Here is a 25,830-nt window from a genome sequence, read left to right as displayed (position 1 = left end):
TTATGGATGGATAATTTGGTGGGTAGTGATTCTTCAACATTTTTCAATATAAAAATGCTTCAGGATCAACACACACACAATCCAAAATATTCCCTGTTTGATTTAAAAAAAAAATATATATATATATATATAATAATAATCAACTATTTGCCTTGGGCATCCATGACAGTGTAAACCTTGACCACACACAGACACTACAATTCATGTCCTGCTCCGTCATCATAGACAATATGAGAAGACCGACACAAATGACCTTCTTCATGATAAATCTTGTTTACTCCTCAAAGGTTATTGGCAACTCAGTCGCTACGGTCTAATTCATGACATGCTTCAGGAGCAGCTGGTGAAAAATTGACTGATCAGAAGAAAGATAATTCTGTATTCATTAACAACTACCAGATCTGTCCGTGACTCGTGTGACTCTCTGCGGGAAGAGTCTATGATACATCTTCAACTGCTATATTTCAACTCTCGGGTTTAGACAGTGGGGAGGCAGTCATCCAGCTGACTCCGCCTACTCACTGACTGTCTGGATGTCTCCTCTGTATCCACACAAGGTCAGAAATAGCAACAAGTGATTTTTTTTTTTTTTTACATCATCATCATAGCTCTTCATGGAGGCATTTCCAGCCAGTAAGAGAGAACGGTTTAGTAGCTTCTCAATTTCCATGTAAAACCTCCAACAGATACACAACATGATCCAGAATAATCTCACTGCAGGTCTCACATGGAAAACTTTGAAACAAAGTGTGCAGCCAAGTTGTTGGACAAAGTGCCAAAAATACTCCTTGCATACATCCAGCTTGGCGTTTAAGCTTCATTACAGTTTTTTCCCCCTGTTTTTATTTCACCCTTCACCTCTAGCTTCATTTCTTCTCTCTCCCCTCTGCTGGGATCAGATTGTTGGCTTCAAGCATCACTGAGGCCCAAGGAAAAATGCACCGCAGTGCAGTGCTGCATTGCTGCTCTTTTTCTCACCACAATGGATTGAAATTAAGACGAAGAGGATGGCAGAATTCCAGGTTACATGAACATCAATCATATTACACGTCCTGTATAATAAATAAACTAGACGTTTACAACTTTTTTCACAAACATGTCAAAAAATGGGCCCTTGCATAGACCAAAATTATTTATTAGGTGCACCTAATGAGATGAAGTAAAGTAAGTAAAGTAATCTAAGGCGCCGTAGATAGTTGTAAAGTTCCAATGGGAACTTTCACCGGTTCTTTTATCATGAATGCTCGCTATACTAACAATAATAACAACCAGTAGACTGCATATTCTCAGTTGAACTATTGACTGGATGCCAGAAAGATCGAGTACACTGCTGTGGAGCCTTATCTGCTGAATGCGGAAGAAGGTCTGCTCTATTCAAAATGGTTTCTACTCTTATACTAGCCCTTATGAAAATGCGTGACCTTAACTGGTTTCAACTGGATAAGTGTGCCAGAGTGCAGATAGATAGGAAGACGCCACGCCAGGATAGGACACAGCAACACAACGGCCTAGCTCAAGTCACCTATCTAATCATTAAGAGACTTAATCTAACATGTTGGTGAATTTATTCTCCGGAATTTATATAAAACACACAAAATTCAGGAAAATCCTTAGAGTTAGAAGGCGTTCCAACTTATTTCCTCCATTCTCGTCATATCATTGCTTCTCACCCCTCAATTACTTTAGAATCATATTTTTTTTTCTATACATGAGTAGAAGAGAGATATTTAACATTTAAGCATCTTCAGTAGCACAATACTACTACTACTACTAAACTATTACTACTACTACTACTACTACTACTATAATAATAATACAAATCTCAACAATACATTCATAACAGTCCTGATCTGGACTTATGTTACTTACCTAAATAAGTAATACATTTATTCCTTAAAAGTGCACAACTGCCATTGTGTTAACTTAAAACGTAATGATAGTGAAGCATAATTCTAAATAATTGAATGCCCTGTAGCAAAAAGAAAAAGAAACCAGTGAAACATTGTTTTATTGTACACAAAATGTAAAGAAAGGAAGGGTTTTGAACAATACTTTAAATATAATTTTAAAAAGTCCAAATCCTTAGACTTTCAGTCAGATGTGAATATTTTCTGATTTCTATCATCCTTCATGATAGAAACCAAATGATCTTTGTGACAAGACAAAAATAGAGAATTGACTTTGGTTATAGGTAGATAGGGAATAATATCATCTTGCGATTCGGGCCCTGAAATGACTTAATGACACAGTATATTAAAATGCTTTTAACTTTTGATCTGAAATGGATGGAGCACCCGGTCAGACGTCTCTTTGTCTGGCTTTTCACAATAATGGACGACTCACTTCACATTATCCCTTAAAGCTGCTCCATGGAGGAGTTTGCCCAAAAATATCTTTACAATAGCCTTTTAATTTGATCGTTAATGACTCAAACATCTTCTAATTTCTGAAAAAGGTCGGCTCGAGTTCACACATGACCCTGATAAATACCAAGTGGCATACGGATGGACAGATGGATGACTGACCGCACAGTAGTAGTTTTTTGTTGCCCTTAAATAAAACACTGTCATTTTGGAATAGTGATAAGCTCCTAAAAAGATTATGATAAAAATGACTCAAAGAGAGCCAATCCTCCGTGGCTCTGTCTTTGAAGGAGATCACCCTGGACAAATTATCCGTTGAAGGAAAACATCCTTGTATAAAAGGTCAAAGTTCGCTGTGTCACCCAAAGCGTTAAGCTATCATGCTGCTGCATCATCGCAGTGCACTAAGTTGTCCGGGAAAGATTCTGCTCAGCAAGTTTACAGGAAGCCCAAAGTTTGAAGGTAGAATGACTTACAGAACCTGCTTGTGCTCTTGCAATGTCACAGCTGTGTGCGGCCTCCACTAAATCTGTCCCGCATTATTGCACTCTTCCCAACATCTCAGCAAGCAGGCAAGGATCCAGATTCTTACATAAACTCCCTCCCACTCATTAACCCTTATGGATTAATTATGGCTAAATGAAAAGCCTTAAGGACCCCAAAAAGCTTGTTGTCATGGATCCGATGAGGTTGCAGCAATAATGTCACTCATGTTTCATCACGGCTCTGAGACGGACAATGACACTGGAGCGAATTACAGGGAGGGTCCTGTTGAATAAATCACTATGTGTGCAGCATTCAATCTTAGTGACACTGATATGCTGCGTAACAGGGGTTCTCGCTCCCTCGCTTGCTAAATTTATAAGTCGATCAATAACCGTCTGCAGCTCTCAATATATATCTGTGCACAGTCAGACTATCCTCGGGACGCAGCAAACGTTATCTTTGACCCCCATTAGGGAAGCAAAGTCAAAATGACATCTGCGTCCACTGTATCAAAACTCTACAAACATTAAATTGCTTTGATTGACCATTCACGTCATTCGTTTTCAGCCCCTTGTCGTTATTTTCAGCCCAATTATTGTACACTTTAAAAGCCTATTTTCGCTGAACCAATGGCAAGTCCAGCTTTTGTTACCATGACGACTGAGTTTAACTACCAGGGAGGCTTTATTTATTCTTTGTTTAACCAGGTAATACAATTAAGAGCATTTTCATTTACAATGCCAACCCGGAGGCAATTTAAGGTTCAATGCCTTGCCCAAGGACACAGCGAGCAAGCGCCAGGATTTGAACCACTGTGCCTCAACTGTCTGAGCCACAAGATGCTTCTCATCAATTTAGCGTACCTCGCCATCATGCCCCTTTAGTCAAGTGTGTGCTACTAATCAGAAGCTAATAAAGTTAGCATATGCTAATCTGTGCATTCAACAAAACTCACAGCTGTTCTGCTTAAAAAAATAAATCTGAACTTGAAGTTAAACCTGTATTTATTATGTGTGAAAGAAGGAATATGGGAGAGCGTCCAAGTAGGGGTGTGGCTTTCTGCCACATTCGACAATTTATAACATCTCTGCACACTTCATTGGCAGACTTGGGGTCTTAAATCTGTCCTCGATGTATGGAGATCCACTTAGCATTTCCTTGTTCATTCATGCTAGCAGCAGCGCTCATCAATCACTACATGGACACGCCTGCACTTTCATTATCAGTCACATCAGCAAAAAAATAAAAGTGCAGCACGTGGCTCAGGTTGCCCCATGACGTTGCTTTTGGCATTGATGTCGACGTCTCCCCATTCTCATCTCTGGATTGACGCTGTCTTCTGATTGAATCCAATCTGAAGTCTGAAAACGAATGAATACATTGATGTATTCAGCAGAGGCGGAAATGGAAGCAGTCTTTGAAGCTGTGATGGTTTCTTCATGTGGTTTACAGGGGGAAAAATGTAGATGGGGGGAATGTTATATAATCTTAAATTTCAGCCAAGAAAAAAACTCTTTGTGCAACATTTTAGATCCCCAAAGACCACAGTGCACAGATTTTATTACACGTAACGGAAATACTGAATCAATATGGAATTTAGTCTGACAATAGACACCATATTAATATTAGATGGCCCTGATACAGGCAGAATTTGCATTGATTTTTGTTTGTGAACATTAAGCTTCTATAGCCTATTCTACATTACATGCTGGAAATGGTACATGGAGAATTTTTTTTTCAGATAGCTAAAATATTCAGCTACATTAGTGTTTCATTATTAGAAGAAATAGGGAATTTCATCACCTTCTGAATTATATCATTAATTCAAGAAAGCAAAGGAATTAGTTATGCATTTTTGCTAATTTTTGTACTTGAAAAACTCTTTTACAGCAACAAAATGAAAACTGAATTCTAAAAACCTTTGACTGATGTTTAGACCAATTTCATTAGCGCAAGTTTAAAGGAATACTTGACTCATTGAGCCATTTTTAGCAGTAAGAAGATAATATTTTGTCTATTATTAAGGTGATAACTTCATTACTTTTCATGAACAACTAATTTTGCCACTAGCTGTCAACTGAAGATGACATCACGTGTGCTCAGGAAACAACCAATCCTGGCTCAGTTTGCTGACCAAACCCAGACAAAAAGGTGAGCCGTGATCCGTCGTTACCGATTTCCTGAGCACCTGTGATGTCATTTTCAGTCGACAGCAAGTGGGAAAAAAAGCTTTTAAAGGTGTTGATTGTACATGAAAAATAATGAAGTCATTAAATTAATTCTGGACAAAATATGAACTGTTTACTGCTGAAAGTGACTAAAAGAGTCAAGTATGTTTTTTTAATCAACTTATTGTATTGCATTTCAATATATGGCATTTATCTTATATCCTCTTCTTGTTAATCGGTCGCCATGGATATTCCCTGCTATTGTCCACATGGGATTTTTGGAAGAAAGAGACAGACAGACAGACAGACAGACAGACAGACAGACTTTCCACTCCTAGCAGCCAACATCTCTTTAAAATGTCATTGTGGAATATATCTTGTTACATGTTTTACTGATATGTTTGAAGATCAAAATTCCTGTGGTTACTGAATAAATATATTTCCAAGAAATTAATGTGCAATTACTGGCACGTCAAACTTGGGCCTCACAAGTACTTCAGTAAGTATTAGCCTCTCAGAAAGGTCCTGGCTCTGCAGACAGTGTTGGCCAACTGAGAAGAATTGATGAATAGATTTTGAAAGGGACTTGAGCTGCAACGCTAATATTGAACACACACTTACACAGGTTTGTTTTACTATCTTTGTGGGGCCATCTCATTGACATAACGCATTTCCCAGCCCCTTTCCCAAACCCAACCATCAAAAATGATTGCCTACTCCTATTCCTTACTCTAACCTCAACCATAACCCAATTCAAACCTAAACTCTAAAACCAAGTCTTGACCGTCAAAAAGAGGTCTAAACTTGGGGGGCCCAGCAAAATGGCCCTACATGGACGAGTGGGCCCCACAACTCTGTGAAATCCCGGAATGTTGTCCCCACTATGTAACAAAAACAAGACCACACACACACACCCACACACACACCCACACACACACTTGAACTTATATAATTGTGAGGACATCCATAGACATAATGCATTTCCTAGCCCCTTCCCCTAACCCCAACCATCAAAAATGATTGCCTACCCCCATTCCTTACCCTAACCTCAACCATAACCCAATTCAAACCTAAACTCTAAAACCAAGTCTTGACCCTCAAAAAGAGGTCTTGAGTTGTGAGGACCGACCAAAATGTCCTCACTTCACAAAAATGTCCTCAATTTGTTGGTTTGGTCCTCACAATGTAGTATGTACAAGTACACACACACACACACACACACACAAGAAGTTCCAACTTTAAGAAAACATGTTTTTATATTTTGTGTACTTTTGGAGTCCCGTAAGAAACTTGGCTCTCGGTTTGTGGTCAGTGGGGAAAAGAATGAAATCGAACCTCAAATCTGCAAAGCATGAATGGAAGCAACCATATCACATTGCAGTAATTTATTCATGGCAGACAAGGCTGGAGTAATTAGGTCAAAGTAATTTAAGGATTATTCCAAGATCAAATCATTGGTTTTTTTCTGTTTATTGATTTGTATTGGCCATCATTTTTTTGTTGCTAATTGAACTTGAGTTGTTTCTTCCTACAATGAACCAATGTTTCCATTCTTTAGTTTGTAGTCCAAGTCTTGGAATCTTCTATTACCGACATTTACTAGCATTTAGCAAAAGTGCTAGTTGCATGTTGGATGTGGTCAAAAAGTCACATCTCACACTCTTTTCAAAGTTCACTACGTAAGCAAATGTTTGGGGAAATCTGACTATGATTTGACCAAAATCGGGAAAAGTTGAGTTGGCCACATTTGTTGCTATAAAAGCTTCATCCCAAAGGTGTTTGATGGGTTTTAGGTCGAGGTTCATGTCCTTCCGCACCAAACTCATTGAAGCATTAATTTATGGACCCTCATGCACATGCAGGCATCAATCGCCCGAACCAAACTATTCACATGAATCACACAAAATATCTTCAGAATAATGTTGAAATGAAATGATCTACTGTTGCCCTACGACATAAAACGTCACTCCATATCACAACATTTGAAAAAGGAAGTCAAAAATGTTCCTGTTTAATATGTTCTATTTACGAGTCTAAACACAGCATTCTGATTAATACTGTGTTTGTGGAATAAACAACTCAGGGACGGCCATTTTGACACTTGCTGTTGACTGAAAATGACATCACAGTGGCTAAAGGCTTGGCTAGGCTTGTGAACGTCACATGACAAAACCCAGAAAACAGTTCTTCTAGGGGTGCCCAAACATTTTCCTTCAAAGGCCGCATAGAGAGGAATCGAAGGATGCGAGAGCCACTTTGACACTGTCCGATTTTATTAAACACGCTAAAACCAATCAAGCAATTATGTATTTTAATTATTTTAGCGGGTTTTTGGTTTTGTCAAATTGTTATTTTTAACACCTGCTAAAGGTGATAAGGGAAAACAGTTTGTGGGGTTTTTTTCATGATTTTTGGGTGGGCCCCTGCCCTGAATTCTACTAGAATAGATCCGCCCCTGCCCGGAGCAGTTGTCACATCCAGAATCAAACAGAGAAACAGTAATACTGTTAAGAAAGTAGTGTTTATTTAAGGATCTTAATTAATTATTAAGATCGATATTAATTATACAGCAGAAAGTGGAGGAAAACTTTTTTTTCTTCTGAAACTGGAATATCTGAATTCATTTGTTCAATCACAAAATGAAATTCTTTTAGTTGGACTGTAAATTAGGGATTTTGACTGATACCAATACAAAGGACTCAATTCTTGAGTAGTCACCATTACCGAGTACCGATATCACTAGCACTTTTGATACATAAAATTTCCCCCAAAAACACAATGACAGATCATTTTAAATAAAGACTTATTCATCCCAACATATAGTTTTCCTTTAAATTGCATGAAATTAATGGCAATTTTCTGTTCTTTTAACTTCTTGTTCCTCATCGTAAAACAGGCACAAAACCATATCAGCCTATACCAGTATCGTCACAAGCCCCGGTATCGGCCTGATGCTGATAACTGATATCGGTACTCACCTAGCTCTATTGTAAATGTATAAATATAAATATATATATATATTTTTTTTTTCATATCTAAAAAATCTTAGAAGTCAAATGAATGAGTTGTCAGGTGCGTCACACCCATGGGCGATGTAGTTTGTCACAACTGACAAACTTTTTCAACACATGCACACAGCAAATTCTGTAGTGTTAAATTTAATAAAAAATCTAATGTTCATTATTTTGAGTTACTGGGTGTTTATTTTGGGTGCTATTTGAACACTCAAAGTGAAGCAAAAGTTCTACGGGTGGTGTTATTTCAGCGAGTCAAACTCATTGACTCCAGGCTGAGTTACCTTATACATCCGGGCTCTTTTCTCTCTTTTCTCATTTATGGGGAGTCGTGCGGGAACTAGACCTACAAGAAAGAATTTGTTAGGTGTTAGGTACTGGGTTTGAGTCCCACTGTCTCCATTTGGGTTGGAAAATACAAACTTGTCCAGAAGTAACACTACAACTGTGAGAAATTAACACAAAAAGGAATGAAAGGAAATAGCACTTTTAAGTGTTAAAAAAATAACACTGATAAAGTGAAAAAATAGGTGAAAGTAAATAACACTTAAAAGTGCAAAAAGTTCACTTTTATGTGTCAAATAACACTACGGGTGTTGGAATTTCACTCTACCAATGAGTTAAACTTTTACACTTTTGGAAGTGTAAATTTAACTCTGTACTGGTGAGAACTATATAAATTCAGGGGAAGTGTTAAATTTAACACTGTGGGAGTTAAATTTACACTTCCAATTTTACTGTGCACCCAGCAGGGTTGTGTCAAAAGTTTTTTTTTTTTTTATATATTTTCTAAGGGCCGCTAGAAAAAAGTCTGTGGGCCACATAGGGCCCCCAGGCCACTGTTTGGACACCAGTGCCTTGGGAACTGTGATAGCAAGTGGCAGTACATTGCAAAATGGCTGCCTTTCAGATGGATTTTTTTATTTATTTTTTTGCTCAATTCATATTCCACAAAAGCAACAATAATCACAATGCCACTGGCGGCATGTAGAACATTTAAAATAAATAACATTTATATGTAGATAACATTTTTGATTTGACTTGCTCGTTAAGAAATCGCTTAGTAACATACACTAGGCTCTTTTTCGAAACGTTTTAGACATTTAATGTGTCAGGGGCCCAGTTCCTACATCTGTTCAAGGGCCCATGAGCTAACATTCAACAACCTGCCATTTCCAAGGCACACTGCGTGCAAGCATGTCTCCAGCTGGACGGCCATGTGCTTGTAAAGTTAAAACAAACAAGACCACCTGTCTTCCCCATGCAGACAGAAAAAACACTATTAGAGACACGATGCCTCATTTGTGGTTTTCTTTCCTCTGCTCTTTGACAAAGTCAGAAGGAAATGCTGATCAAAACATCTGGATTTTCATAAGGCTGAAAGATGTTAGCATTTTTCCCTGTGAGAATCAAATATGCGTTTATAAAAGACATCAGCAGCAAACAGTCTATCTTATTAAGGGCCGCTCCACTGCAGGACACTGGAGACTTTCATTGAACATTTTCCACTACATGCTTCTGTTAATTTCCCCTTCAATACAATGATGTCGCCATGTGGCCTTTGCAGAAAAACAGCCGCTTAATGTTTTCACATCCATGCTTGGCTTACTTGGCTAGCTGTGAGGACGGTGTTTTTCTTTGGGTCAGACTTTCATGTCTTCATCCTCCAAATACGCATTTTGAGTTGATGCCAAATAAATCCACTTTGGTTTCATCTGACTGCAGCACTTTCTCCCAAGCCTTCCCAGAGTCAAACTTTTCCGTCCATTACAGGTTAGTGTGCTACCAACTGCTTTCTTGGTGACTGAGGTCTCATTTGCCTGCAGACCATCATCAATTTTCTGCTGACTTGTTTTGAGTCCGCTAATTGACTCTTTTCAATCATCTTCACTCCACAATGCAGCAATTTGCATGGAGCTTGAGATCGAGGCCAATTCCTGTCAAATTTCTGTGTCCTTCCTCTTTCAACAAATGGACAATATCCCCCATTCACCAAGTCTCTTCCTGGTGGTTTTAAACTGTAACCCATCCCAACGTTTTGCACATCTAAAGTTTTCAGGAATAATGGTACAATGAAACCTTACTTTTTGCAGGGGTTCGGGAACGAGTCCCGGTTTGACAACGACAATTTTTAATTTTAAGTAAGGGCTGAAAAATGTTAGCTGATGTTTAGCGTTACTTGATAAAGGTGGGGGTTCACTCAGCAAACCATAAACAATAAATCTCTTATTAACCCTGGAGAACCCAAGAACCCTTTTCTTCTTGGGAAAATTATGAATTATACATTAAATGACTGCTATAAGTTCACTGAACACCAAAATATATGTTTTTTCAATTTTAACCCTTTTTTTTAAAACTAGCTCAGAGTTGCTAATTTATCAATATATATATATAAAACATACTCCTAGGCATTCTGCAACATGATATGAAATAGATTAACAAAAAAGAACACAATTTCTAGTGATGGCAAAATGAAGCTTCATGAAGCACTTGTGATTTTTTTTAAGTCCCCTAGATGGTGCTCTTGGTTTAAATATAAAGCCTAGTGCAATGGAAATGTATTAAATTTCCACTGCATCTTCCAACCAAGAGCACCATCTAGGGGACTTAAAAAAAATCACAAGTGCTTCATGAAGCTTCATTTTGCCATCACTAAATTTCACCATCTGATGGTTTGCTGAGAAGATGGTTTTGTTTGGATTGATTTCCAGCTCAACAAAACAGCATGTTGCCAGCCATCTTGTCACCACCACTCTGGCTCATGTAAGTGCAATATTCATCTACTAGATGGCCCCATGCAGGGGTCAGAAATGGCACTCTGGACTTTTGAAGTTAAATTTGTAAAAAAAAAAAAAAAAAAAAGGTCTTTGTTATTTGAGTAGCAGAATTTATAGGGGCCAAATTTGACCCAGTGGGTTCTCCAGGGTTAAACTGTAACCCATCCCAACGTTTTGCACATCTTAAGTTTTCAGGAGTAATGGTACAATGAAACCTTACTTTTTGCAGGGGTTCCCAATTTTTAATTTTAAGTAAGGGCTTAAAAATGTTAGCTGATGTTTAGCGTTACTTGATAAGAGGGGGTGCACGTTGCAAACCATAAACAATAAATCTCTTATTAAAAGCACATTCATCAGATTGCACTTCTGTTGAGCAGCAAGACATTACAGTTTATCAGCCGTTAACTTCCACTATACTAACAATAGTGAGCTTGACCTTTCTCTGCATCATTTCTCGATGGAAGGAAGACATTTGAAACACCAAACATCCGTCAAAGAAGCAGCATCATATTTCGCAAGGATAAAAGACTAACCCGACGTCCTTTCTAAGCAACGTGTTACGCCGATGGAGTGAGTAAGCGTGTAGCGGTTCATTTATCGGCTCGGGAGATCGGACGCAGGAAGCTCGCTGGTGATGAGTGGCTCCGCGCAGCAGAGACGCCCACGCACGCACGCACCGTGAAAGCGCGAAGACTATAAAGCTTCTTCAACGTCCTCCCCAGCCTTCATCACTCTTGGACTGGATAACCACATGAACCACACTGACGATCCTGCAACAAATTTGGAAGTATCCGAGGGGGAAACGGTTCTTTCATTGCGAAGTGGATTATTGCTGGTGCTATACTTTGTTATTCATGTTGGACTGCAACGGACGACGCAACCGTTAAATGGTGAGTTACAACTAAAGTAGTACAATAGGCCTATTGTTTTGTGCATCGCAATCATTTAAATGAGACTTTACGACTAAGATGCGTACTTAATCATTTAAGGTACCAATTATTTGTATTGCCAACACTAACACACGTTTAGTAAAACAGTCTCTTGTCAATCACAGTAAATATAAAAACATAAGAAAGGCAATTAAAATCCATTTATGGAGCTCCTTTTCATCATTTTAACTCATGTAATTAATGTATGCCATAGTAGCTCTCTGTGAACTGCATGTTATTTCGGGCTGGGGATTGTCTTGTTTTTGCTTTTTTTTTGTAGTAAGCTGAACTTATCTATCTATCTTATCTTGCATTATTCAAAACAATAAGCAAAATAATGTGTTTTGTCTTTCTTACAGAGGCGTGCCATCCATCTATTTTGTGTCATTTATCGTGTACCTAAAGCAGGGGTATCCAAAGTCCAGCCCCAGGGCCACGTGCGGCCCATGGCACATTTTTCATCGGCCTACCGTGTATTTAAATAATTATGATGATTATAAAATAACATTCAAATAATACATCAAAGACATGGCCTGCATTAAAATGTTATGAGAAAATCTTTTCTGAAATTAAACATTGATTTTTGGAAAATATCGATGTTATGTTTTGGTTTGAATTCTAGAGAAAATGAAATGAAAATTTGTCACATGATTTAAAATGTCAAAAGAATAGTGTAATATTAGTTTTAGCATATTTTTAAAAGTTGAATAAGTTATGCTACATAATTGTTGTTTAAATAAAAATAGGATAGTTAAATGTTCCAATATATCAGAAATTTTAATTGGTTAAATTTTTTTTAAATGGAAATAAATGTAAAGTTTAATTAAATTTTCTAATTATATAGAATGTTATGAGAAAGCACTCTAATTTTTAACATACTTTCAAGTTGAATGTTACAAGATATTGTCCGTTTTTTTGTAAATGAAAATTAAAAAAAATAGAAAAGTGAAATAGTACTTTTTAATCAAACTAAAATGTTGCAAGATATCTCACCTTTTAAAATTATTTTAAAAAATAAAAAATTGTCACATATTGTTTTATTCAAGATAATATAAAAAAATATCACGCTACTTTTGAACATTTTTCCAGTTCAATGTTACAAGAAATTGGCAAAATCTTCTTTTCTTTAGGAAGCTACAAGGCTTACCTTGCTTTCTTTATACCCGTTTCGCAATTGCTCGGCAGAGAGCGAGTGGCCATCTACTGTACGTCACTACACAGAATGCTTGGCGACGTAAACAACAATGGCGGAGTATGTACAAATAAAGTTTCTACAAAATGGATGAACTGGAAATTATTTTTGAAAAATGAATCTGATATGTTAGTAACAACCAAATAAATCATATGGAGCAAACTTACAGTTGGGGTTCCTTTTAAACAACATGTGAAGAATTATTTTTTTTTCTTCCACTCAGTAAGTTAATGTGAAAGTCAAAACTTTTCTTTGTAATGTCTTCTAGTTCCCAGTAGTCTAAATATGGTATTAAATTTGTAGAATAAGAATTAAGCGGAAAATCCACCCGTTTTTACCCATCTCACAGGGCGGCCATTTTGTCCTGTAATATCACATGCTGTCGACTGAAAATGACATCACAGTGACAATGGGCTCATCATACGGCACATAGGACAAATTGGCGGCACACTGAGATTGATGAAAAATGGATCGATCAGTCTGCCTGATACTTGTTCAACAAACGCAATATTAATCAGAATTCTGTGGTTAGATGGGGGGTTTAGAACACATTACTACTCATCTCAAATATAAACGCAACACTTTTGTTTTTGCTCCCATTTTTTATGAGATGAACTCAAAGATCTAAAATTTCTTCCACATACACCATGTCTCTCAAATATTGTTCACAAACCAGTCTAAATCTGTGATAGTGAGCACTTCTCCTTTGCCGAGATAATCCGTCCCAATTTATTGGGGGGTGAGGGAACGGGGTCTGCGGACTCAGAAAACCCAGAAAATGTAACAAAACTGCACCTTTCAGAGTGGCCTTTTATTGTAGGCAGTCTAAGGCACACCTGTGCACTAATTATGGTGTGTAATCAGCATCTTGATATGGCACATGTGAGGTGGGATGGATTATTTTGGCAAAGGAGAAGTGCTCTCTATCAGAGACATAGACTGATTTGTGAACAATATTTGAGAGAAATTGTGTATGTGGAAGAAGTTTTAGATCTTTGAGTTCATTTCATAACAATGTGTTGCGTTTATATTTTTGCTGAGTATATATGAAAAGTTTTGACTTTAAGTTTTGCAGATTGTGAGTACTGCATGTCGTCATCTTCATTCATGATGTCCTTGTTTGTCCTTCAGCCTCTTCAAGAATGGCCCACACCAGCGTCGGCATTCAGTCATGTTAGCTTTGGGCCATTGCAACTCTTCATCCTCGCCGCTCATCCCTCGTTCCTCAAATGGCAGCGGAGGGAAAGCGATGGACAGGGTGGCCCTTGAGACGGCGCAGCAGGGAAACCTGACCGCCAGTGGCGTCATGGTGGTGGTTTTGCCCATGACGTTGGGTATCGTATCCAACATCGTGGCCCTGTTCATCTTGGCTAACGCCTACTGGCTTCAGCAGCGCCGCTCCAAAGCGACATTCCTCCTCTTTGCTACCTCCCTGGTGGTAACAGACTTCATGGGTCACGTGATCCCCGGTGCCTTGGTTCTGAGACTCTACCTTTCTGGAGGCGTGCGGCCGGACGACTCCAGCGCTTCTGACGGCATGTGCCAGTTTCTGGGAGGAAGCATGGTGTTTTTCGGCCTGTGCCCGCTCTTCCTGGGTTGTGCCATGGCTGCGGAGCGTTGTCTGGGTGTCACCAAGCCACTCCTGCACTCCTCCCTGGTGACGAGCACCCGCACTAAAATGTGCCTGTCTGCGATTTGGCTGGCCGCTCTGTGCGTGGCCTTGCTGCCCTGCTTACAGCTGGGCTCGTACACCTATCAGGAGCCGGGCACCTGGTGCTTCATTCAAGTGCTTAGTGACATTCAGGAGGCGGACGTGGCATTTGTGCTGCTTTTCTCCGGGCTGGGATTGAGCTCCCTGGCTGCGGCTGTGGTGTGCAACACCATCAGTGGACTGACGCTGGTGCTCGCGAGGCTCAGGAGGACGCCTGGGTCGCATCATTCGGCCAAGTCGCACGACATTGAGATGGTGGTGCAACTGGTGGGGATCACGGTCACCTCCTGCATTTGCTGGTGTCCTCTACTGGTGAGTATCAGCAACTGTGACGTGGACTAGAGCAGTGTTTTTCAACCTTTTTTTCCCACAGGTACACCATCAGCAGATTTTTTTTTTTTTTTATTAAATCCTTTAGCCTTTATTGACAACATAAAGTCGTTCTGATCAAAAGGTCTTGAATAGGAATCAAATAAACACAAAGAATGATCGTTCATATTTCTACTCACTCAGTGTGAAAGCTGGGCTTGAATAGACACACAAACCTCTTCTGCTTTCTTTTAAACTCCTCCTCTCCTACTAGGGCTTTCATCTTGGTCCAAATGTTTGTCCAGGGCCCAGTTCGGAGTCGACATCTTTCTTTTTCAAAAACTTCTCCATCACTGTCAACGCCACCTGACCTGACTCATCCACGTACCTCTACTTGTCTCAAAGTACAAAATAATTAGCTACCTGCTGCCACCTGCTGATATGAAAGAGTATTACATGATTACTTGCCGATCGCTAGACAGGACTCGAAAACGGCACTATACAGCATGTTCAAGATATTGGTGAAATTGGAAAGTTCCCACGGCACACCAGACAATATCTCAAAGCACACCAGTAAGTAGCTTCACAGTGGTTGAAAAAACACTGCACTAGAGTACAGTATACTGCTACAGTATTTGAGCTGTTAGAACACAGCTCTCAATGTACGTTTTGCTTTCCAAAGCGGCCATTTTACATAGAGTGGTACAGCAGATACAGATCTTTGCAATGCAGATTTATGAAAGGCACATTCTGGTAACAGACAAGACAGCCAGAAGACAAAAGTTTCAGATAGGATTGCAAACCGACATATTAGCATATAAAGTAACCATTGTTTACTATAACCTACTGACAGTGTTTGACAATGACAGTGTTTGGTACAACTTTTGTTGATCTGCAATATTGTAAAAGGTGGCTAAATGTAGCCTATGGCATAGCATATATCATAATACAATTTGACATTACGCTAACTAACACATTGCTTCTCACTTGTTTGTTTTTTTTGTCATGTTTTCCTGTCAATAGTCCTTGGCACTTTTTAACAGTGAGAGCACCACTGCCACCTACTGTAGTGGGAGTGTAATTACACTTTATTCCAGTACAGTAAAAATAAACAAAAGTATACATGTTCCCTGAGATCAAACGAGCCACATCCCCCACACATCATTACCCCACCACACACTCTTAAAACAGTTGAAATGACCCAACAATGGGTCAAAAATGGACCGAACCTCTACTTGGGTCAATTTGACCCAACTTTGAGTCAAGAAATGGGTCTTTTAGTGTAAAACAACTCATAAACATTGGTCAGATCCTTTACTTGGGTCAAAAATTTGGGTCATTTTGTATAAAACAACCCAGAAATTGGGTCAAATTGACCCATAAAGTGGATCGGTCCATTTTTCAACCTTTATTGGGTTACTTTTGACTCAAATGTTTTTAGAGTGCACTATTTGAGAAGTACTGTCCTAAGATGAAAGTAGAATTAGGCTACTTAATTTTTGTATTCAAGCTTAAGATTTTGTCACTCATTTAAAGTAAAAGTAAATAAGTCAGAGATATCTGAAATGTGTTATCAAATGCATGTTGACTATTGTAAGACTTTTTAAGATTTTAGACTTGAGAATGCAGTTCTGGTGGTGCACATAAATACAGCAATTACATAAATAACACCTATTAGGAAGAGTTCTTTACAAACAATACTCACTCATTCACTGCCAATGACGACTATAGACGTCAAAAATTCATGTGAACTATTTCTATTAGTTTAACTTTTTTTTCATTTCATTTCATTTTTTATGAAAACCTAGAAAAAAAATTATTGTACATTTATAACAGATATAAAATTTGTGATTAATCGTGAGTCAACTATTGAAGTCATGCGATAAATTATGAATACAAATTTTAATTGTCTGACACCCCTTATTTTTAATTTAAAAAATTTAATTAGAGGCGTCAGGCGATTATTATTTTTTTATTGTAATTAATCACATGACTTCCCTAGTTAACTCACAATTAATCCCAAATTGTATATCTATTCTGAATGTACAATAAAAAAAATCTAGATTTTCATACTCTTGTTAGCAAAATTGGAAAAAAATGTTAAACTTTTTGACGTCTATAGCCGTCAATGGCAGCGAATGAGCTAAGCTCCAGGTCAATTCTTGGTAGAATTTCACCTGTACTCTGCTAGCATAAACTTGCTTTAGCCTATCTTTCATGTGGTAGATATTAAAATGTGAAACAAACAGGTTACGTTTCATCCCTGCAGATCTTTGGCCTGATGTCGGCGATCCACTCCTACACAGGATCCATTGAAGATGACCTTCCCAACTACAAAATGCTACTAGTGATCGGTGTGAGACTGGCCACGTGGAACCAGATCCTGGACCCCTGGGTCTACATCCTGCTGCGCCGAACCGTCCTACGGAAAATCTACCTCATTGCAAAGTGCCAAGCGGGCCTGGGGGGTAATTTATTTGGATGCTTAGACTCTGCGTCTCCTCCCCAGTCAGAGAAGAATGAAGTCAACCAAGTCTAAACTGGGAGGACTAAATACATCTCTTGGGGGGTAGTATGTCTAATGGCAATGTTGGAGTGAGCTGCATGAGCACAATGTGACATTTCTAGGCTGGGCCAATTTGGAAATATTTGATGCCAATGAGGAAATGTGTAACCTGTATGTTTTTATCATTACATGGGTTTCTGACATTTCACATGGAAGCTAGCTAACTGCTATCATTTTGCACACAACTACGAGCATCCTGTTTACTAAGTAGGCATTGCTTCATGCTTATAGTTCTCAGTGGGACAACAGAATGTAAATATGCTGCAAAAGTTAAGGAACTTTGACAGTAAAAGCCTGCGCATTTTGTATTTCTTGTGCATCAGAAGGGAAAAGAAGCCTCAGAGAAGACTCAACAGCAAATGATAATGTATGACAGAATATTCACATTTTGTGACTGTGCATGATGTGGGAAAATTTGTTTTTTCAAAATGTTTCAATTGTCTTGCTTGTTTTGTTTTGAAAAACAAATTAACAAATCATACATGGATTCTAAAATCATGCCTCAAATTACTGAGGGAAAACCACTTAAAATGAGTAAATCGATTGGATGGTGACAAATGACTGTGTTTGTGCAATTATTTTTACTTTACTTATTTATCACAACATACTTGTCATTTTGGACTAGCACTCATCCCTTTACAAAGTTTTGTGTCTACTGACCGAATAGAACAAATGTGTCTGGATCTGAAGGCATCAACCATGTAAATTATAAGACAAAAAATAAATCATAAAAACTGGGCCCCTTTAACAAGGTTTACGTGTGGAAAGTGGCAACGTGATGTGCCACATTTAAAATTGGTGAAAAACATAATTGCTGTGTCCTCCAGGCTAAAGATTAAAATCAACACATTTGAGTAACTGAAGATTGGGGTAAAGATGGTCTACAAGATGGTCTACAAGGCGTGAGGATTTGTGTGTCTTTTGACAAACGTCATTCTGGACCATCTATCTTTCATTTCATTTCTTATGATAATCAACAAAAGTTTAAGTTCTTGATCGTTTGTTAATCTGAGTCTAGGCTTCTCAAACTTGTCTTAACTGCCATGTGTCTAACACTCACCATGACATCACAAGACTGCATACACGCACGCTCACGCGCGCATTGGTCATGCGTTGCCTTCCGACATTCCTCACTTAGATGAAATTGAATTTGTGGTGTAAGGAAAATGCTGGTGTGGGAGTACAAAACGTTTCAGTAGTCAATTGATGCTAATCATCTTACATCCTCTTTGTGAGTAAATCCTTTCACACGGGCTATTTTGGTTCATTATTAAATCTGTTACTTCAGCGTATCGGTATGTCGAAATGCTTGTGATACGTCGATTTTCACTACCACCGGATGTTAGTCGAAATGATGTACTTTATTTGCATCCGCTTATCAAACTTTTCAATCTGTCTGCTAACTGAGGAAAACACAGCAGCAGGAGCAAGGCTGCAATGCAATGCGATCTCTTGCCATCACAGTCACGCCAGATGCCGTGATAGCCAAACTGTTGTTTCGAGCATAAACTGTGGTTTTATTGTGTGTATATTTGGCTCTTGAGCAAGCATTCACTAGCTCAGCCTGCATGCTGCAAGAAAGGAACTGCAGTACAGTATTGGATCATTAATTGTTAGAACATCTGCCTCCAAGACAGCAAAACTAAACTAAAACAACAATGTTGCAGCAAGAAAAGCGGAATGATGACGAATAAATCTTTGAGTGTGGTTGGATGTTTTTAACATGTTGATTAATGCACACATTTAGCTGTGTGAATGGGATATTTTTTTATTATTATAATCTATTATTAAATATTACATACAAATTATACAGTGCATTGTCACAATACATTTCATGTCTGTTCTTTACAGCAGGAAGTTACTTTATGCGGCTCCATGTGACCAAAAAAAAAAAAAAAAAGCTCATGAAAACATTACCAGAAGCCGATGAATCAACAACACTGTCTCCTCACTTCTGGCAGTTCGGACTGGGTGATTCTTTTTTCCTTGAATGGTCAATTAACTCATTATTGAAAGTGGAATAATTAGGCTAGTAATTATCTCAGCATAACCACAAACTTCACCAACCTCGTGTCAACAGTAGTGAGAATCGTTTTCAAGCTGTGAAACCCGTTTCGCATTCCGTGCTCACCGTGTTGACACGTGCGCGGCGTGTCCATTTCCGAAACTTTCATGGCTTAATGAACACTTGTTAACGGTGCGTTCCATTAAACAGCGTGGGAGCGGTTGTATATGTGATGTGATTGTTAAAAAGGTAGAGCGGCATGAAAAAAAACATGGACGTGGGACGAGGCGTGTCCCATCTTCAGTTAGACAACTTTTGCTTTTGACTGATTGGCATGCACATGTGGGCGATCACACGTGCCCCCTGGGGAGTCCACAGAAGAAATATTTCAAACTTCTTCGCATCCAAACAAGGCACCAAGGCAAACAAGGAAGATACGGTGTGAAATTCTTCCCCTGTTCGCCTTATCTCTCTACCAACACACTCACTTTTCGTAATAACAGTGTCCACTTGGAGAGGGGGGGGACGGTGGTAATTACCGGCAAATCCATTTTTTCCAGGAGACAAACCTGTACTCTCTTCTCCCGCTTCCTGCTGTTGCTCCTCCCAATGCATGCTCCCTACCACCAGGTGAAGAAAGGTCTTCTACTCTGGAAACTCTGAGTGTACGACTCACTGTTGGCTCTCTGGGGAGCTCGGGCAGTTTCCACAATCACTGGGGGCATCTGGACCAACTGGAGGGGTGTTTTGTCATCCTTTAGGGCTTGGCACAGGTTCAGAATCTTTGAATGAAGAAGAGGCGGAGATGAAAATCAAGGTCATTTTGTTAATTGGCAACACTAAGCAAACTTAACCATATGTTTGATATTTATTATGTTGGGCGTGTGTGCGTGCACGTTGATTCTGGTGTGCAGTTAATATTGGCTATGGGTCACTTAGTTGATAGAAAATGAAATGAAAATAAAATAAAATGCAGCGAATAACATGGGGGCGGGGAAAGAGAGTGATCCAAAATCAAGGGGATGTATTATAGAAAGGGCATAATAAGAAACGCACATTTTTCACATTGTTTTGTTAAAAAAAAGGAAATAAATACATAAAATAGAATCAGATTGTATAGCACATTTTATACACATTCACAATGAAACTCAATATGCTTCACATACTATAATTCAAAGTACAAACTTTAAAAGCAGTTAAATAGATTTAAAAGCAAATTAAAAAAATTAAAATAGCTCAATTATTAATTGAGAGCATACAGTATAAGAACAAGATTTTCAAAAACATGATTTTCAAAATACTTTTGATAGGCCGTAATCATAGATATGGGAAAGGTGCATCGTTTTTTAACCTGGATTTAAAAGCATTTACACTTTACTGGTATGTTTTCCATCTTTTTTCATTCAAATTATTCACTCTTATACTAAAGAATACAGGTAGTCCTCAACTTACTTAAACACAATGGGTTCGAAGAGGTTGTTTGTAGTCAAATTTGTTTGTAAGTTAAATTCTATGAAATGAGAGTGATTTAGGTGGAAAGTATTACACAGGTGCAGGATTTTTACTGTAAATAGTAAAAATAGATAAATGAGCGTGTGTTCCAGCCTTTAGCGATGCTGTGACAAGTTCATGTTAACTGACCTGCCCCCTCATGACAGCGACTTGCTTGTGAAACTGTCCTCTGTCGAAACCAGGGTCTTTCTATGGGACAACACGAACATGTAAAATACAGAACATTCTTGTGTATACAGAAACAGAGCAGCGTGCTTGTTCCTATTATCCGTCAGATTCCTCCTGACATCACAGTGACATGAGAACAAAAGTCCATACTTCTTTCATACCTTGAATAGTTCATAGAGGTCCTCTTCCAGATCTTTGATAAAATTGGGGTCAGAGAGTTTTGGTAAGACTAGTTCTCGGATTTCCTGGGAGAAAGGAACTTTGGCCTGGGAGAGCCACGCCCAGTAGAAAGGATCTAGAAAATGAAGCAAAGTAGGTTAATGGCAGCCAGTCAACACACTTTGAACTTATAAAATGTGACAAATATGCACAACAAGCACCACTGAGAGGAATTCTATAGCGATCTGTCTCAGGGCGAGATTTACAGAAGAGTCTTACATGCTCTCCAGGAGTCGGGATGTTTGAGAGGGAAGGCTAGACCATTGTCTATGGCTGCCAGCTTAATTATTGGGTCCTTCACGACAACCCAGTCTGTTTCCTGTAGCAATGCAATTGGACAGAAAACACAGGAATTACAAATACACACTCATAAAAAAAAAACATTGTGTGTGGAATTCTCACCCGGTTCCCCACAGGGTCCATAGGGCAGTCATATTTGAGAAGCCAGTTGTCATTTCCCCTGTCTGGAAAAGAAAAAAAACAAATCTTGTGATAATGAGTCCGTCAATGACGGCGCTGCGTGTGACCACGATGACCACATGGACACGTGCTGAGCGGGGTGACTTGGCTACATGCCTGTGTTCCTGATGATGTAATCGAGGACTACGAGGCGTTCGAACTGCAGCTGAAGCTGACGGTTGGTGTTCTCCGGCAGAGGCTCGGCTTCAAACCTGCGAAGCCAAAAATCTGCATCCTTGTATCCGTCCACAAAGAGCTGGAAGGAGCCAACCTGGAGGAATAGCAACAAAGTCCATCAGTGATTTCTCATGCTTAACTCAAAAAAAAAGAAAAAAAAAGAAAAATAAGCAACGGACTATCTTACCTTAGGAGGCAGTCCAATCCTATGGAAGCGCTGACCCACTTTTGGGACCTTCTCCAAGGCAAGCCTTTTACCTCGAGACTTTACCCTGTCTATGGCGCTGTAGTTGAAAGTTTCACTCGCCAAGTATACCACCTAAAACAGCCACCGTGATTAGCAGCGAAACTGGTTCCGACTCCCGTCACTAACGTGTAGGCATGTCTACCTTGGTCCTCGGAACGATATTGAGCTCCAGTTTCTGGTCCACCAGGCTAGCGCCGGCCTCTGACAGGTAGCCCTGGTTGAGAACTAAACAGTCGCGACCAAAACAGCACGGACAGCACAGTTTCTGAAGCCACTTGGTCCATTTGGGGTTAAGCTGGCCGTAGGGCTCTTCGTTTTTAGGTTTGAACACACCGATGATCTTCTGTTAAGGGAAAATAAATTCTTAAAGACTACATTTCACATTGAATAGTTCATTCATTTGTATACAATACTTACAATATCAAAATAAGATCATCCCATTAACAAATTTAACAGAAAAATCACAGAGATCAATATAAACCGAAAGTTATATAAAATAAGATGACTCATCTGCAGACAAGAAAACTTGGGGCATGTCCTGATCTTTTTATGGCGGAGAGACATAAGGAAGGGGAACTGATGTTATGTTTGAGGATCTGTGACGAGTATTTACGTAACTGGAGATGATTCAATGTTGCGCCAATAGTTTACCATCAGTCACTTAGCTGAGCTAGCATAGTGAAGTTGAGGCAAGTGTCGTAATTAGTGTTGTTCTGATAATGATAGGCCCCAATACTGCACTGAAACAGTGGTATCGGCATCGACATGTAACTAACAAGTGACATGCCGATACTATTATTTCCGACGTTAATATAGGACTTTGGATGCAGCATCTTGTGTCTTGCTTATGCACGACATTCACTAAAGTGTGACGTGTTCACTGCATGCCGAGCCAAGATACCCTTTTGGCGTTTGAATGCTCTGAACCAATGGCAGGGCAGCTTTTTCATGTTGGAAAACAAAAAACTAGGTATCAGTCCGGTATCGGCCGATACTGCAAAACTGGGTCTCGGGGCCAAAAAACGGTATCGTAAACAACACTAGTTGCAATGTATTTAGTTGCTGCTCTTTAGGGCGGATACGTACATGGCTATCTTATGTGTTACTTATCTGGAATTGACAGGATGTCTAATTGGATGATGATGTATGTATGTAACCCATTTAGGCCTGGGGAAAAAAAGCCGACCAAGTCAGTTGGGTCGACCACAAAAATTGGTTAAAAAAGGCACTCATTTTACAGGGGAAAAAAATCAAATGGCACGACACGCACACAAACCGCCAAAAATGTCACTACAAGTTTGAATACTAAAATAAAGTTAATCATACCACAATTTAGTTGTAACTTGCAACCCAATGCTAAATTTGGGCATGTTCAATTTAACAAAGCTGATATACTTGAATGAGTTCATGACTTGCTCTTGTATGACTGGCAACTACCTTCTGCCATCTAAAGAAAGAGAATGTGTTTGTTTTACCTGCCACTATATATGAATTTGGATAGTTTTCTACAGCACCCCTGTTGATCTCTCACACCACCCTAGTGTGCCACAGCACCCTGGTAGGAAGCATTGGCGTCACCAGCACAATGTTGAAACATTAAACTTGGCCATAGTAGAATTACATCAAGAGAGAAGGCACATGACCACTAAAGAAACCGTAAGCGGGCTGGGATTGGGGGATAACAATCCAACACATTCAGTGTTGAGGAATTGTTACTACTGTGTTGCAGGTTTTTTTTTAAAGAAGAGGTGTGACAAATAGACTTAAAATATAATGTATTACATAGATGGGAAACAATGTAATGGTAAACACAAATAGATCTTAACACAGATGTGAACACATACACATTCACTGGGGACTTATCAATCAGACATTATATGGAGGAATGTGGGTTGTGCAGCACTTGATCACAGATTAACACCAGTGAATTTGCATAATTGAAAAAGAAGAAACAAGGTTTTGTAGGGTAGACTAGAGGAAAAGTGTCAACAAATCAAAACTTTCCCTATGATTACACACATGGGACTTTGTTCTTTGCTCAGAAAAACAATGCGAGATTCCAACAAGACAAAATATATATTGTTATATATATATATATATATTGTATATATTGTTCGTGTTATCTGCTGTTTGACAACTTTACAGCCACACCAACTATGACGGCCTCTTAAGTAGGTCTTTAGTAGACTCACAAACAAAACTAATGATTCTTTCATTTAAAACCATGATTCACAGTAACTCTATTTATTTAGTCCCCAATTACTTACAACTAGCATATTATGGCAAATTGTTGTGTATAGTACACAACAACATGTATTACTACATTAGATTATTTTATATTATATTATAGTATAGTATATGAAATGGGTTGCTTGGTGATGTCATGTCATCATATGGTAGAGAAAAGGCCTCCAAGAAGAAATTACTACGTTGAAAAGAGGTCGTCATAGCATCCAATCTAACACGTCCCTGAAATGAGCTTTCCAACGAGAACTGTGACTAACTTGGCAGTTCTTCTTCTTACCCCGTGTGAGTCTTTGACAAAATAGCTGCCACTGGATCCTTGGTAGATCCTCTCCGGGTAGATCCCCTCCTCAATGGCTCGCTCGGCCTTGCGGATGATCTCTCTGAACTCCGGATCCTCCGGGAATTCGTTCCGGTGCGGCTCACGCGGTGAGCTACCACGGTCCCGGTCCAGAAGCGGTTGTCTCTCCCGGCTACGACTCGGACTGCCGGCGGGGATGCGCACCACAGAGCCCGGCGTGCCTGCAAAGGCGCCCCGCGGGCTGGTGGGCTCTGTGGGACCGTAGCTGAAATCATTTGAGTCACGTAGCGGAGAGACAAGCGGACTCGTCTCGTCCATAATGCTGGCGGCTGACGAGAAGTTATTATATTTCGCTGTCCGGAGAAGAAACCGAAATGGGCGAAAAAGGTTGACAAATAAAGTAGCGGTTGTTTTGTTGCTTGGACGTGTGGTGGCTAACAAGGAAGCTGAAAAAAAAGAAAATCAGATGACTGTCATCTTCCGGGAAAAGGCGGAACCTGTTGGGTGTTTTGATAGTAAACCAATCAGCGATTAGATACTCTTGTCAATCATCTAATCTCACAGTCTGATTGGGTAGAGTCTGGCCCACCCACGGAAAACACGTGAGAGCGTAACAGTTTGTGGTTAATGAACTCTAAATTAAAACAAAAACAATTCAATAAAAACGTTAGAAATATTAATTAATATAATATAATATAATATGATATTATAAATGTTACTTGGGTTTGTTAAAACATGTATCATTCATAAGGAATTACGATGTTGGTGATGGTGTATGTTGTTAATTGATACTGCAACGTTGTTAATTGATACATAAACATTCATAAAACGTGGAACATAAGGACCGAACACTAAAAAGTAAACGAAATGTACCCTACAGGTCTGTCTGCATATTTTTGCACGACAATTCACGATATATATATAAATAAATACCGAAAACGTCACACTTTATTTATTTATTTATTTATTTATCAAAAAGATAA

General features: G+C 39.1%; 2 protein-coding genes across 2 annotated transcripts; one reads left to right on the top strand and one right to left on the bottom strand.

Annotated features, from left to right (window-relative positions):
• The first annotated feature begins 14,100 nt into the window (after positions 1-14,100).
• Positions 14,101-18,003, top strand: LOC144055445 (prostaglandin E2 receptor EP1 subtype-like). The gene is made up of 2 exons (XM_077571411.1): positions 14,101-14,952; positions 17,219-18,003. Exons 1-2 carry the CDS (start codon positions 14,101-14,103, stop codon positions 17,486-17,488), a joined length of 1,122 nt encoding a protein of 373 aa, XP_077427537.1. The 3' UTR covers positions 17,489-18,003.
• A 1,264-nt stretch (positions 18,004-19,267) lies between these two features.
• pi4k2a (phosphatidylinositol 4-kinase type 2 alpha) lies at positions 19,268-25,302 on the bottom strand. Its single transcript, XM_077571945.1, has 9 exons — positions 24,827-25,302; positions 22,445-22,645; positions 22,243-22,374; positions 21,992-22,149; positions 21,822-21,879; positions 21,639-21,738; positions 21,362-21,495; positions 21,162-21,221; positions 19,268-20,302 (listed from the first exon to the last, which is right to left on the bottom strand). The coding sequence occupies exons 1-9, from the start codon at positions 25,163-25,165 to the stop codon at positions 20,141-20,143; spliced, it is 1,344 nt and encodes a 447-aa protein (XP_077428071.1). The 5' UTR covers positions 25,166-25,302; the 3' UTR covers positions 19,268-20,140.
• Positions 25,303-25,830: the final 528 nt, after the last annotated feature.

Source organism: Vanacampus margaritifer, chromosome 7 (genome assembly GCF_051991255.1).
Source record: "Vanacampus margaritifer isolate UIUO_Vmar chromosome 7, RoL_Vmar_1.0, whole genome shotgun sequence".
Lineage (NCBI taxonomy): Eukaryota > Metazoa > Chordata > Actinopteri > Syngnathiformes > Syngnathidae > Vanacampus > Vanacampus margaritifer.
Note: the sequence above shows the minus strand (reverse complement) of the source record. Positions and strands in the feature narration are given on the sequence as shown.

Bases quoted from the DNA above. Each gene is read 5' to 3' on its own strand.
- LOC144055445 (XM_077571411.1), top strand. From the start codon at position 14,101: ATGTTAGCTTTGGGCCATTGCAACTCTTCATCCTCGCCGCTCATCCCT. The intron at 14,953-17,218 runs GTGAGTATCAGC...TCATCCCTGCAG, and splicing joins TTTGCTGGTGTCCTCTACTG to ATCTTTGGCCTGATGTCGGC.
- pi4k2a (XM_077571945.1), bottom strand. From the start codon at position 25,165: ATGGACGAGACGAGTCCGCTTGTCTCTCCGCTACGTGACTCAAATGAT. The intron at 22,646-24,826 runs GTAAGAAGAAGA...TTCCCTTAACAG, and splicing joins TTGTCAAAGACTCACACGGG to AAGATCATCGGTGTGTTCAA. The intron at 21,739-21,821 runs GTGAGAATTCCA...GCATTGCTACAG, and splicing joins TGGACCCTGTGGGGAACCGG to GAAACAGACTGGGTTGTCGT.